The following is a 13,788-nucleotide window of genomic DNA, read 5'->3' on the forward strand; positions in this document are numbered from 1 at the left end:
TCCAAAAAACTTAATAGGATTTGGATTTTAAAATCTTATGAAATCCATGTTCGGTTAAAAAAAAAAATGATGAAATTTAAAATTATGGATTTTTTTGTAATGGGGGTACCCCTGTTACTTTTGAATCACATTCCTGAAATTTTAAATTTTACTTTTATATCATCTTATAAAAGAAATACTATTATATTTATATAAAATAAAAATTAAATAATTTTAAAAATAATTATTATTTGAATTATATGTTTAATTAAATTTATATTATTTTTTATGGTACAATATTATTTAAAATAAACTAATAAATTCATTGTTTAAATTTATTATTTATTATAAAATTTATTTGAATTAGAAAATTATAGGGATGGCAATGAGTCGGGTTCAGCCGAAATTGAGATTCGTTCCGAATATATATTGTTTGATCTGACACCCAAATTAGATCCGATTATACCGGATCCAATCGAATCTATACCCGGTAAAACCGGATGGATTCGAAAAATCTTTTTTTTTTTACAATTCTTAAATTTTAATTTAAAATTGCACAAGTACCGGACCCAACGTATATTAAAATTTATGTATCTTATTTAAAAAAATAATATAATAAAATAATGAATAAGTTAAACTAAAAAAATTTAATATAATTATATTGTTAGAAATTATTTTTTCATATGTATATATGTATAGTTGATATATTACTAATATTATACTCCGAACATGACCCGGACCCAGACATAATATTTATATAATTGGACTCAACTTCAAATAAATAGGTCGGGTCCAGTCGAGTCTCGAGTTTACGCGAACCTGTTGTTATCCCTATAAAATTACTTATATCTTTTCAATTTGTATTAATAATGAATTAGAGGTTTCATTTATCAAAATAAATAAAATTAATAGGAGGACAATTATGTCATTTAGAATATAAAAAGTTCAAATCCTTCCACTCATATGAAAAAAAACAAGATGTGAGAATTATAAATCCCACATAATTTTACCAACCAAATATAGAATAGGATTTCAAATACTAAATATAATAAATCTCATCACATATATCCTACTGTGAAATTCCAATCCTAATCCCACAAAAAAAGTCCATGAACTAAACAACCTCTAAGAGTAATTTGTCAGCTCCTAAGAGTAATTTGTCTTTTTCTTTCCTTAGTTTCTCGAATAAAGATATCATTTCGCCATATCACCTTCGTCTAGGTCATCCCTCTTTTAGGGTTTTAAAAATAATGTTTCCTCGTTTGTTCCAAGGATTAGCCAATGTTCTAACAAAGGGGCTGAACAGTTTGAGTTTTCATGATATTGTATCCAAGCTGGGAATGGAAGACATCTATTCCTCAGCTTGAGGGGGGTGTCAAAGAGTAGGTGAGCTGTAAGCTTTGTAAATATATTAGGAAAATCAATTTGTAATCCCTTAAATTGAGGGATTAATTGATCCCTTAATTGAGGGAATTAGTTTGTTTCTCTTTTTTTCTCCTTGTAATCTTCTATTTTAAGACCGTGTATTATCAATTCAAATTATTGTGGAAATAAATAATCTTTTTTCTCTCATCTCTAATTTTCCATATTAATAAAAGAGTGAAAAATATTTCTGACCATTATTACTCCATAAAACCTTGAATTATAAAATTCTATATGGATTCTAGTACAAATTCCTTAGAAATAGTAAGTAGTTCTGTTTGATTTTTCATTAAATAAACCCTGACTACACCGATAAAAATCATCAAAAAAATAACAAAATATCAAAAAACAGTTGTAGATAAACTACGACAAGCACCCAATATATATGAATGGGCTAATGCAAAGGTCTCGAATTCTTAAGTATTGACGTGCTTAGAGGAAAAGTACTAGACTGCTTCCCAAGCACACATGGCTCACATGGTACCGAAGACAATGACAAAGACTAGAAATAAGATGTCTTAGGAAACTTGATAGAAGCAGTGGTAAGGGTGGAGGAAGGATGAAAAGGCTTATTGAGGTAATATAGTCCATGAGACTTACGTGTCTGATACCAATTATATGCCTTGTACTATGATCTTGAATAGCAAATAGATCATTAGTCATTAAGATGAAACAATTTAAATATCTAATAAGTTGAACGACAACCATTAGGTTAAACAGATTGTGTTGAAACATAGAGTACAAACCCAAGGGGCAAACTAGATGACAGACAAGCACTATTTACAGTTTAAGGATATGTTTTTCACCAGTGGCAAGGGTAATATAGGTCAATGAGCTCGACGGATAAAATGTGGAAAATAATGAACCCTTTAACCCAATATGGACTGGACTGAGAAAAACTGATAAGGAGATCAAAAGAGATGGCGAAATTAGTAGAGGATGACTGCTGAAATGCCTAGAACTAAAGGAACATATCATAATCAGCCTGGCTTATGGTAATTGAGCTAGATGGCAAACACCCCATCAAATCAACCATACTAGGAGTAGCTTCCCTTGCCTACTCACACTAATTAAAAAAAATAAAAAAAATTGCAAGCTTGAGCATGACTAGCTTCCGTTGTTGTGTTCCGTTAGTGTCTTAGATCATTTACTTGAAAGTGAGCCATGGTTTTGGTATACATTTCTTCTTGGATATTTTTCTATTTTAGATAGTTTTAACACTTAGATGATTTCACCTTTCTTAAAATCTTTTAGCTTTGACTATAAGATACAAATGTTCCTTATATGATTGATGTTTATTCAATGGAAAAGGATTTTTTATTTTATTTTATATTTTTATTTATGCATTCTCATTAGAACTTTGTTTTAAGGCTTTCTATTTCTGTTGCATAATGTTCACGTTTTACAATTTACAAATAGTTTAAATTAAACAAATGCATGACACCATAGTTTTATTTTTCTTTGTTCTTTTTATAGACCTTAAAGACCAGGCTTCTCAGGTGATTGAAAAGTTCTTGAATGCAACAGATGCAGAGGGAAACAAGTATCGTAATGATCTGTTGGGAGTGGCATCTAAGACTTTGATCAAGGTTAGCCATCTTTAACAAAAGTATATTGCATTTTAGATGTAAAGATCATAATTGTGGAATTGGAAGAGAATGAAAAAAAGTGAATTGTGTTCCACTTGAATTGCTGTTTTACAATACAAGTAATTGAGTATATAAAGCCAGTCTGTGGTTGTTCTCTCTTTTACTTTTTTCTTCTTCAATCCTTTTTAGTAAGGCCTCTTCCCCGAATCCACCTCCACCAATCATACTACTTTCTCTTCTTCAACTTTGGATACTTCACACTCCTCAATGCAAAGTACTTTACATTGCTTGAATAGAAGAAATTTTCTTTAAGTTCTCTCAATCCGTCGAATTAGCTATCGACGGTCATGGAAAGATAGAATATTTAACTGTTGAGATTCTTGAGCCAAACACCATTGATCCTTCTTAATATGTTTTGGTGATCGCAAAATTCCTTCGTCACTGTTTGGCTTCTCAATTCCATCGTGGTCTCCATTTCTAACCCACACTTGTTCATGAAGTTTGCTAGAGAAGTATGATAGTTTATTTGGGCACTTATTCTGATCTTGAGAACTCTTCTCGGATCTTTGGTGAAGACTCGATAGTGGGAATCCAAACAAGTCATCCATGATGTTACAATATACTATAATGAGATGGTCTCCTTGTGGCAAGAACTGGACCGTTGCTACGATGAGAATTGGGAGAGTCCATCAGATTGTGATAGGTAGAAGAAGCGATAGGAGAATGACTATGTGGTTATGTTTCTTGCATGGATTCATCATTATCTTGATGAAGTTAAGGGCTAATTCTTGGTCGGGGAAGATGATTGGACATGTTGGGGGTGATGGTCTTTATTTTTTTGTTGGTGGATTTTTTAAGAATAAAACTACTCAAGAGGATTTCTTTCCTAACTACTATTTTTTCTTTGAATTTTGATGATATTTATTTGTGGCACTATAGATTGGGCAAGTTTCTTTTTATCTTAAAATATTATTTCCAAGTTTGTTTGTGTAATTGATGTGTATTTCTTATCATTAAAAGATAAAACTATACACTTAATATACAATTTCTTACACTAATATGGGCTTGGCCCACACTCTATAACAGTTAATCTAATTTGGGCTTATGCCTACAATCTATATCAAATACTAACTAATATATATAAATACATATACATTATATATATCTAGCAGTTTGGGAATAAAAGTCCATCGTATGTTCAATGTAATATTTGTGTGTAAGCTAAAATGCATAAAAGTACTTATCATCCTATACCAGATAAGCCCTCAAACCTTTTGCTTTAATCCACTGTGATTTTCTGGTTCGTTTAAGTAACTAATTGCAATGGATATAGATGGTTTATTCCATTTACTGAGGATCATACCAAAATTGGTTGGACTTGTTTACTTAACGAAAAAGGTGAAGTTGCAAAGGTATTAACAAAAGTTTGTAACATAATCCTAACTCAATTTGATGTTAAATTTAAGTTCTTCAAAGTGACAATAGAAGGGTATATTTTACTCGGATTTTGGGTAAGTTTTTTGGAGAATGGAACTATTCAACAAAGTTTTTATAATGACACACCTCCTCAAAATGGGATTGCTGAAAGACAAAAATCGTTATGTCCTTGGTAGGGCTCTAATGTTTTCTACTAATGTTCCAAATATTTTTTGAGGAGATAAAATTTAATGAATTGAATGCCTTTCTAATCTACTAAAATTTTACATTCCATTTTTTTAATGAATTGAATGCCTTTCTAATCTACTAAAATTTTACATTCCATTTTTTTAATGAATTGAATGCCTTTCTCATCTACTAAAATTTAAAACCCCAATTTATGCTTTAGAATCTTGAGTTTTTATTTGAGTTTTGATTTAAATAGTATTTTGATGTGATATTTTTTTTTAGAAGAAATAGTTTATTTTTATTGGGAACCATGTGGTCTAAATATGAGAGTTTTATTTATTTATTTTTTTTAAAATAAAAAGCAAACACACCCTTTGTTTTCCTAAATTTAGAATATTTTATTTTATGTCTTTAAAATTGTTTGGTTGTACAGTTTTCTTAAGAAGCCCAAAAACACATCAGGAATTTAGATCCAAAAGCTATAAAATGTGTGTTTGTTGAGGTTGCTTCAAATAAAAAAGAGTTTAAATGTTTTCACCAACGTACAAACAAAACATTTGTTTCAATGAATGCTAAGTTCTTTGAAAAGGTTCCTTTTTTAGTTCTCATCTTCGGTAGAAAATAAATTAGAAGACGCAAAATTTTCTACTCAAATTGATTCCTGAATTTTTAATTCCTGAAATTAAGGCATTAAAGTTGTCACAAAGATATCATCACTCCATCGAGGAGATAATGTTTAGGAAACTAATTGGTTTGGGAAATCCAACATCTAAAGGAAAAATTTATCACATCAGTAGACACTTCCATCTCTGAACCAAGACCGCAACCTCTCTCTAGTGAGTCATCTAATCTAAATCTTTCAATCACATTAGAAAGGCGAGGCGCTCTGGTGTTTAATATCCCATGTCTAATTATAATTTCACTTCAAAACTCTCATTACAATAATGTACCTTTACTACAAATATCTTTTCTATACAAATTCCTAACAATATCTAGGATGCTCTTGAAAGTCCAAAGTGGAGAAAAATGTTTTTGGAAGAAATGAGTGCTCTAGAAAAAAATCAGCCATGGAAAGTTGAAGAGCTCCCAAAGGGAACACTTCTACAGTTTGTTGTAACTGAGTATTTACTCCAAATATAACAGTGATGGATCTCTTGAATGATACAAGGCTCGATTGGTGGCTAAGGGATTTACTGGACTTATGGTATTGACTATATAGAAACCTTTGCGTCTGTTACCAAACTAAATACAATTTGAATTTTACTTTTAGTGGCAGCTAACTTGGATTGTCCACATCAGTTGGTATTACATACTCCAATGATCCGACTTCTCAATCACCTTTTCCAGGCTCCATCACTAAAATCATATTTGAAATTGGCTAGCTCTCTATTGAATTACCGGTGCGGCCTCCTATGGAAGCTCAAATTCAAAATAAATAGGCTCCGGAATTTAATTTTAAGGAATCCAAATATTTTCTTCCATCACATTCCAAGAAGTGGAAATAATCTGGCTGATTTCGTAGCAAAACGTAAAGATTCGATTGGAGTGGATCTCATATCTTGGTTCTAAGAATTCCTCATTTTGTGCCTTCCTCTAAGCACTTGGCAACTGTTAGATTAGCCCTTTTTTTTGTAAGTTAGAGTTAGTGATTGTTTCTGTGTTCCTGTTCATCCTGATCTAACCCACATTCCAGATTCCATATAATGATAAATCTGCTTTCCAGAAAAAAAAAAAAAAAAAAAGAACTCTAGAAAAGTTTCAATTTACAGTTAGATTTTGAACCTGGTGATGCCAATAAGTTGCAAGTAATATTCAATATTCATACAAATATATTATAGGTACATTCGTAGATCGATACTGAATGTATTCACTGAGGTCACTGTGAAAAAGGACAAAAATATGCTCTCTTTTAAGTTGAAATGTATATAATTGCTTCACTTTCTCTGTAAAAGGGATAAAAACATACATTGGCCATCATTTTTCATCCTACCATAGATTGTAAAATCTTCCAAATTTTGGAATTATGGGAATTCTGGATTTGGTTCACCAATCTGCAGAATTTATTAAAGAAAAAAGATAACAAGAAGTTATTATGCATTAATTCTGATTGATTCTTTGTGGTTAGCTTTTCCAACGCACAGGAGATCTTGGTTATTTGATTGAGTCAACTATGCTGCTGGAGTTCGGTTTGCTTATCCGAGGGTGAGGAAGTTGGTTAATGAAGTTTCTTTTATGATTTCAAATTATTTGATTATACATTATTTTAAGTATATTATTGAAATGGGAAGTTACTTTCTTTTCAGAATGTAATACTAAAACCTCTGTGAAATTTGTCCAAACAGTTCGGATTTGATTTGTCAAAATGTCAAAACTATATCGAACCTTCTAAGTCGTCACAGCTTCTATTTCAGTTTGGCTGGTTCGTTTTAAAAATTTCGCTCAAATTGTTGATTTTCAGTTCGAACTCTCGATTTTTGTTTCTTTTTTGTTTTTATTTTGGTTTCAACTGTTTATGGTTCGAACTATCAGTTTCCGTTTAGTTTCTTTTTTTTTCGGTTTATTTTTTCAATTTTGGTCATGACAGATATAGTTTAGCGATCGATTTGATTTTCATTATGTTTCAAGTCGCTTGTTTATTGCTTGTTTCATGTAGCTTGTTTATTTTTCTTTGTGGTTAGTTTTTTTATTACTTGTTTCATTAGGGTGTTAACAATGTATATCTTCATGACTTCGGAGTGCATACTGTAGTATTAAAAGTACTGGACAAAAAGCTTGACTTAGTATTATTAGAATATGTTACAAACAATTAGGGTGTGCTTGCTTTGTGTTTTGCTATTTTTTATGTGAGGTATGAGGAATTGTGTAGATAACATAAAAATAAAAAGTGCGTAATATATTAATTTTTTTTTTTTGGAAATGTGTTGAAAAATTTTGTTAAAAGAACATAGCCTTAGTCTTTCGAGTTCGTTCTCTCCATGAAAAATTTGGAGTGGACGATATGGTTTTTCCTTGCTACAACATAGGGTAGGCTAGTTTAGTTCATTATCTAAACCTGCTAAGATTTTATGTTTTTGAATTTTCAGTTCCTTTTTCAAAGATATTTCATTGGTAATGTTTCACAGGAATGTGGACATGTATAAGTTTGTATTGATGCGGGTATACTCCTGTTGGAACTCTCTTCCATTAGCTTTCGAGTGGTAAATAATAAATTCTCATTGCAATATCATGTTTCTTATTTTCTTATTTTTCACTGTATTGCTTTGAATCTGTCTCCCATGCAGCTATAAATACGTGGACATGAAAAAAGCATTTCTGAGCTCAATAAGTCAGTATATTGTATCACAGATTATAATAGCTGTTTTGTGGCCCGAAATGGATGATTTCATTGGGGCCTTCATGAAATTTATGGATGATGAGCTTAAAGAATCTGCAGACCGAACATTCCTTGCATATTACAGCAGGAACTATTCCCATGTAAGGTGTTTCATAGTTGGTTTGTATGCATTAAGGTTTTTGGTCTTATTCTTTTGGTTGTCAAACTATCTTGAATATGAAAGTGCTTTGGAGCAGTTAGCAAAACTTGCACTATCCTCTTCTTTCAGTGGTCAAAGGGAACTCAAGTTCATAATATTTTTCTTAATATCCCCTCCGTCCTCCCGCCTTCCCCAGTGGGTTAGGCAGGGTTAATTTCAAAGAGAATCTCAGCACATTGTCTTAGTAGAAATGTTTCTTTAATAGTGTGCAAAATATTTGATCATGCCCTTACACTTGTTAGATATTAATTGTAGATTTTAGTTGTGTTTGTCTGTCTCCAGCCTCTTTGTTTCTTCTTCCTCATTTCTTATGTTTCTCAGTCCTTCCATCTCTCTTTTGTTTCTCTTTGATTCTATTTCGTTTGTTTCTTCTTCCTCATTTATTCTCTTTGTTTCTATTTCTTTTGTTTCTTGTTCCAGCTGTTTTGATTGTGTATATATTCATTGTGTTACAAATATTCAATTCAAGTAATAAAATTAACTTCCTTCTATTTTTTTCTTCCAATTTCTACAAGGTATCAAAGCAGAACATCTCTGCTCAACCCATATGACTATGTTATTGCCTATTTGATCACAGCCTTTGATTCAAGGAACTCTGTCCACTTCTTTATCATCATGAGCCTAAATTTATGATTTTTTAATGGGAGTTCCAACTGCTTTGTAAGCTGTCATACAAGTTTTCCTGAGCAGATCCATAACATACTTTTGTTAAAAAAAGAAACTTAAAAAAAAAAAAATCCTTGCCTTGAATGAGCCACTTCAATTCCAAGGAAATACCTCAATTACTAAATTTTTTATTACAAATTCCTTGGCTAGACACCGCTTCAAGGTATCCTTCTCAACTGCATCACTTCCTGTCACTATAATTTCATCCATATATACAATCAAAACCGAAACTCCATGAGGCTGAATGCTTTATGAAAAGAGTATGATCTCTTTGGCATTTCTTGTAATCATTAGCTATCATTACCTTGGCAAATTGTCCAAACCAAGCACACGGTGATTGTTTCCGCCCATATAATGTTTTTTTTAACAAGCAAACCTTGTTCTTGTCAACCCCATAAATCTCTTCTTCTAGTTCTCAAAGAAAGACAATTTTCAAATCATATTGCTGCAATTCCCAATCAAATTCTCAGTGTTGTGAATGAAGCAAATGTTCTCAATAATCAACTCCATATGTTTGTGTGTATCCTTTTGCAACTAACCTTGCCTTGTAACATTTTAGGGATCCATCTGCCTTAAACTTCACGGTATACACCCACTTACATCCCATTACCATCAAATTCCCTGGTACCATTCTTTTCTAATGCATCCATTTCTACTTCCATAGCAAGTCTTCATTTTTTCCTTTGATAATACTTCAGACAATGAGTTAGGAATAGAGATTGTGTTTAAGGTATAAAGGAAGCTTTGATGGCTTGGAGAAAACTTTTGAAATGACACAAAGTGAGACAATGGACATAGGAACTTTTTGTGCATTATTGAGTTTTCTTCCATACAACAATAGGTGAAATAGAGCTTGTTTTCAAGAAATGTACCATCAGCTTATACATAAGAGTTTTTTTAGTAGGCAGATAATAACATTTGTAACCCTTTTGAGTAGATGAGTATCCCACAAAGACACACTTAAGAGCACGAGGATTTGACATCCTATGGTTATAGTTATGAATATGAACAAAAGAAGTACATCCAAAATCCGATGAGTGAGATTAAAAGGATAGCGGATATCAGGGTGTAGTTTAGATAGACTCTAGTGGACTTTGAGATCCTAAGATCCTAGAAGGAATTCTCTTTATGACATATGTTGATGCAAGGACAGCTTTTCCCCAATATACTTTTGGCACATTTTGTTCAAACAAGAAAGCTCGAGTGCACTCAAGAAAGTGTTTGTTTTTCCTTTTTCCGGTGATACAAGATGATTATGATTCATCCTTTTTGAAAAAAAAATTTCCTTCTAGTGTGATTGAGTAATCACGAGCATTATATAACAAAAGTGTGTTATTTTTTTGCGAAATTGATTTTGAATCATTGCATGAAAACTTGGGAAAATAGACTTGTTTTTTTAAATAAATCCGAGAGACTCTTTTTCAATCATCAATAAATATGACAAACCACCTAGACCCTAAGACTCTTTTATTACTGATAGGAAATGAAGCACGAGTGATTTTAGCATACTAAAAAAATGTCACCATGAAAATACTTGTGAGATGAAGTAAATGACCGTCTCATCTAAAAGCTTAAACTTATTTATATTTTACGGGAGTCAACCAACACGCCCCTTCACGTGCAGGGGATATACGCCACCATATGAAACTTGCATATGGACAACAACGAATAGTGAAATAGACTCAATAATGCAGAATATCACTTAGGTGTTATTTGACCTACCCAAAGGTTGTAAACCATTAGGGTAATGGATCTTGAAAAAGAAACTCAAAGCTGATGGGTCTATTGATAAATACAAAACCCGTTTCGTAATAAAAGACTACAAACAAACCGAAGGGTTTGACTTCTTCGACACATATTCACCAATAACCAGGATAACATCCATTTGAGTGCTTTTCTTGATTGCGGCTTTGAACAATCTTGAGATTTACCAAATGGATGTGAAGACTGTTATTCTAAATAGTGAATTAGAAGAAGAGGTATATATATTGAACAACCAGAAGATATGTCGGTTCTGGCCAAGAGAAAAATGGTGCACAAACTAACAAAGTCTTTGTACAGACTGAAACAGACACCTTTACAATGGCACTTAAGATTTGTCATGTCATATTATCAAATGGTTTTAAAATAAACGAGTGTGACAACTGTGTCTACGTCAAAGAAACACCTTCCGGTTTTATCATAATTTATCTATATGTAGACGACATACTAATCATGGCTAAAGAGGACAGTCTGATCAATGAGGTCAAATGCATGTTAAGTCATAACTTCGACATGAAAGATTTGGGATTAGCTGACGTCATTCTTGAAATGAAGATTCTAAGACAAGCCGAAGGTATTGTTCTGACTTAGTCCCATAATGTGGAAAAGATACTGAGAATATTAAACGCCTACGATAACACTCTAGTGAAAATCCCAATGGACCTTATCATACACTTGCAAGAATAGGAGAGATCCCGTAGCTCAAGAAGAGTACGCCAAAATTATTGGTAGCCTAATATACTTAACAAACTATACTAGGCCTGACCTAGCTTGCCCTGTAAACAAGCTGAGTTGATACACTAGCAACCTCAGTCATGAACATTGGAAAGCGCTAGTAAAGAGTTTTAAGTTATTTTAAGTTTACTCTGAATTTTGGCATACACTAGGCAAAATATCCACCGGTACTAGAAGAGTACTGCGATGCCAATTGGATATCCGATGCTAAAGACTCACCATCTACAAGTTGATATGTATTTACATTTGGAGGAGGAGCTCTTTTGTGGAAATCCACAAAATAGACGTGCATTGCACGGTCCACAATGGAATCGGAGTTAATCGCCTTGGACAAAGTTGGCGAGGAAGCCGAATGGCTGAGGAACTTCATGGATGATATGCCATATTGGACTAAACTAATACCTCCCATGATGATTCATCGCGATAGCCAAGCTGCAATAGCAAAGGCTAAGAATGAAATTTACAATGGTAAATCCTGACATATCCAAAGTAGACATAACTCTGTAAGACATTTGATCACTAGTGAGGTTTTGACTATTGAATAGTAAAGTCAATAGAGACAAATGTATAAACTGTTAAAGAAAATGGGTTTGAAATCCATAAGATAGAGACAATTACAGTGGTAGCCCAACTAAAGCACTTGGAAATCTCAAGGTTTGATTCAATGGGAAAACTAAGTTGTTTAATGTATGCCAAACATTCAAAAGAACTGCCCTTGAAACACGTATCAAATCTTGCCACCAGAGCTTGCGAAATTTTTTCCCATCTCAGCCTCGGTTTACGAGAGCGTAACGAGGTTGACTAGTACAATGCAGCTTCTTTTATGGCCACCACGGCTGCAAGCATTTTCATCTCCGGATTGGTGTTATGAATTTCAAATTGTTGATATGTGCGAGCCAATATCGTATCGGATCTGAACCATTGAAGGATGGAAGTTGCACAGGGCCTGTTTGCAATCGGGAGTTAATCGTCGGCTGTAGTGGCACACGGTTGGGGGCGGCAGTGTTGTTGGTGTGGCGGGTCTGCCGAGGGCAGCGGTGTGCCACCCTCTGCCATCGTCTTCCGCCCTAGTTCCTCTTTAAATACTATTACCTAAACCCTACTTACTATATATAAAATAAGTCAACCCAATAACTAAAAGACAAGTCTAACTCAAAATATAATATACTCCCTTCGTCCCAATACAATAGTCTTGTTTACCATTTTTGTTCGTCCCAAAACAATAGTCCAATTTTCATAAATAATCATATCACTATAAACTACCCTTACTTTTTCATTATTATTACACAATTGCCACTACTTTTTACACTAATACACTCACAAGGGCAAAAAAGTCTTTAAACCATACTTTTTACCCACTACCAATATAATATCAATATTCCTTAAATCTCGTGCATAACACAACCCATACTATAGTTCTAAGACGGAGGGAGTATTAATAAAAAAACAAGTAAATAAAATTTAAACTCGCGAACAGCAGGCCTAAGCCTATCTCCGTCGTCAATACACAAGCATTTGCGAAAGACTCCACTTTCTCTTTAATCATAATTTCATGCTCTTTCCGATTTTACTTTCTATCATCCTTTTAGTCCAAGTAAGAGAGGTCGCTCATTGATTACTTTGAAAAGAGGAAATGCACATACGAGGAGCTGAATACTCTTCTCTATCTCATAAGAGGAAACTGCAGATGTTCAACAAATGGAAAGGCAATGAGAACTATTTACAATGACCTATATTCTAAAATTTGAATTTGAACCTGTCAGGACTCAAACTCATGGTATTGCAAACCTAAAGTATATTCTTAGTCGTGTCCCTTCATTTTGAAAGTATCCGTAGCTGTATCTCTTTTCAATAGGTCTGGTTTCATCATGTATGCTACCTCTCAAACTATATGGGTTCATGGATGTGAGCCTAATCGATGAAGTAGTCCTTGTAATACAACCTCGTCGTACCCATAAAGAAGGTTTTCTGGGATAAATATCCACACCTTTGGGCGGCTCACATCACAACTTTTGGCTCAACAACCACATTATCCTGTCTCTCTCTATAGGATACACTAAGGGTGAATTTGGAATTGCAAAGAAACAAAACTAAAATGGAGTTCAGTAAAGCGGATAATGCAATAAAAAAATATAAAATAATTAATTGTCATTTTCTCGAACAAAAATATTTATACAAAAGGATGCACGAATTGATAATTTATAATTATGATGAAATAATAATAAAAAATGTCATTAAAACTCTACCATCAAATTCTAGAATTCTCAAATTGTGACAGATGATATAATGAAAACTTGGAGATAAAAAGAATCGGGTATTTTTGGTGCGGAATGATAATTGATGGGAGTGTTTTTTACTTTTATATTTGTTTATATTCTCACAATTCCAAATCTCTATATTTCTTCACATGCAAGAGAAAATTCAAAGCAAAGAATATGAAATATTTTATTTTTCAATTTTGAATTTTTTAGGTTAAAACAAAGAAGGGAAATATGTTC

At 32.9% G+C, this 13,788-nt stretch overlaps 1 protein-coding gene across 3 annotated transcripts in view; it reads left to right on the forward strand.

The window, feature by feature from the left end:
• The window catches only part of LOC127266711 (N-terminal acetyltransferase B complex auxiliary subunit NAA25-like), a 60,672-nt gene that overhangs the window by 40,144 nt on the left and 6,740 nt on the right, over positions 1-13,788 (forward strand). For all 3 annotated transcript variants that reach the window (XM_051297067.1, XM_051297068.1, XM_051297069.1), the window contains 4 exons: positions 2,878-2,990; positions 6,721-6,797; positions 7,718-7,792; positions 7,877-8,069. In XM_051297067.1, coding sequence (XP_051153024.1) covers positions 2,878-2,990; positions 6,721-6,797; positions 7,718-7,792; positions 7,877-8,069 — 458 coding nt within the window. The remainder of the gene's footprint in view (positions 1-2,877; positions 2,991-6,720; positions 6,798-7,717; positions 7,793-7,876; positions 8,070-13,788) is intronic.

This window comes from Andrographis paniculata, unplaced genomic scaffold, assembly GCF_009805555.1.
Source record: "Andrographis paniculata isolate CXL003 unplaced genomic scaffold, ASM980555v1 Contig77END, whole genome shotgun sequence".
Taxonomy (NCBI): Eukaryota; Viridiplantae; Streptophyta; class Magnoliopsida; order Lamiales; family Acanthaceae; genus Andrographis; species Andrographis paniculata.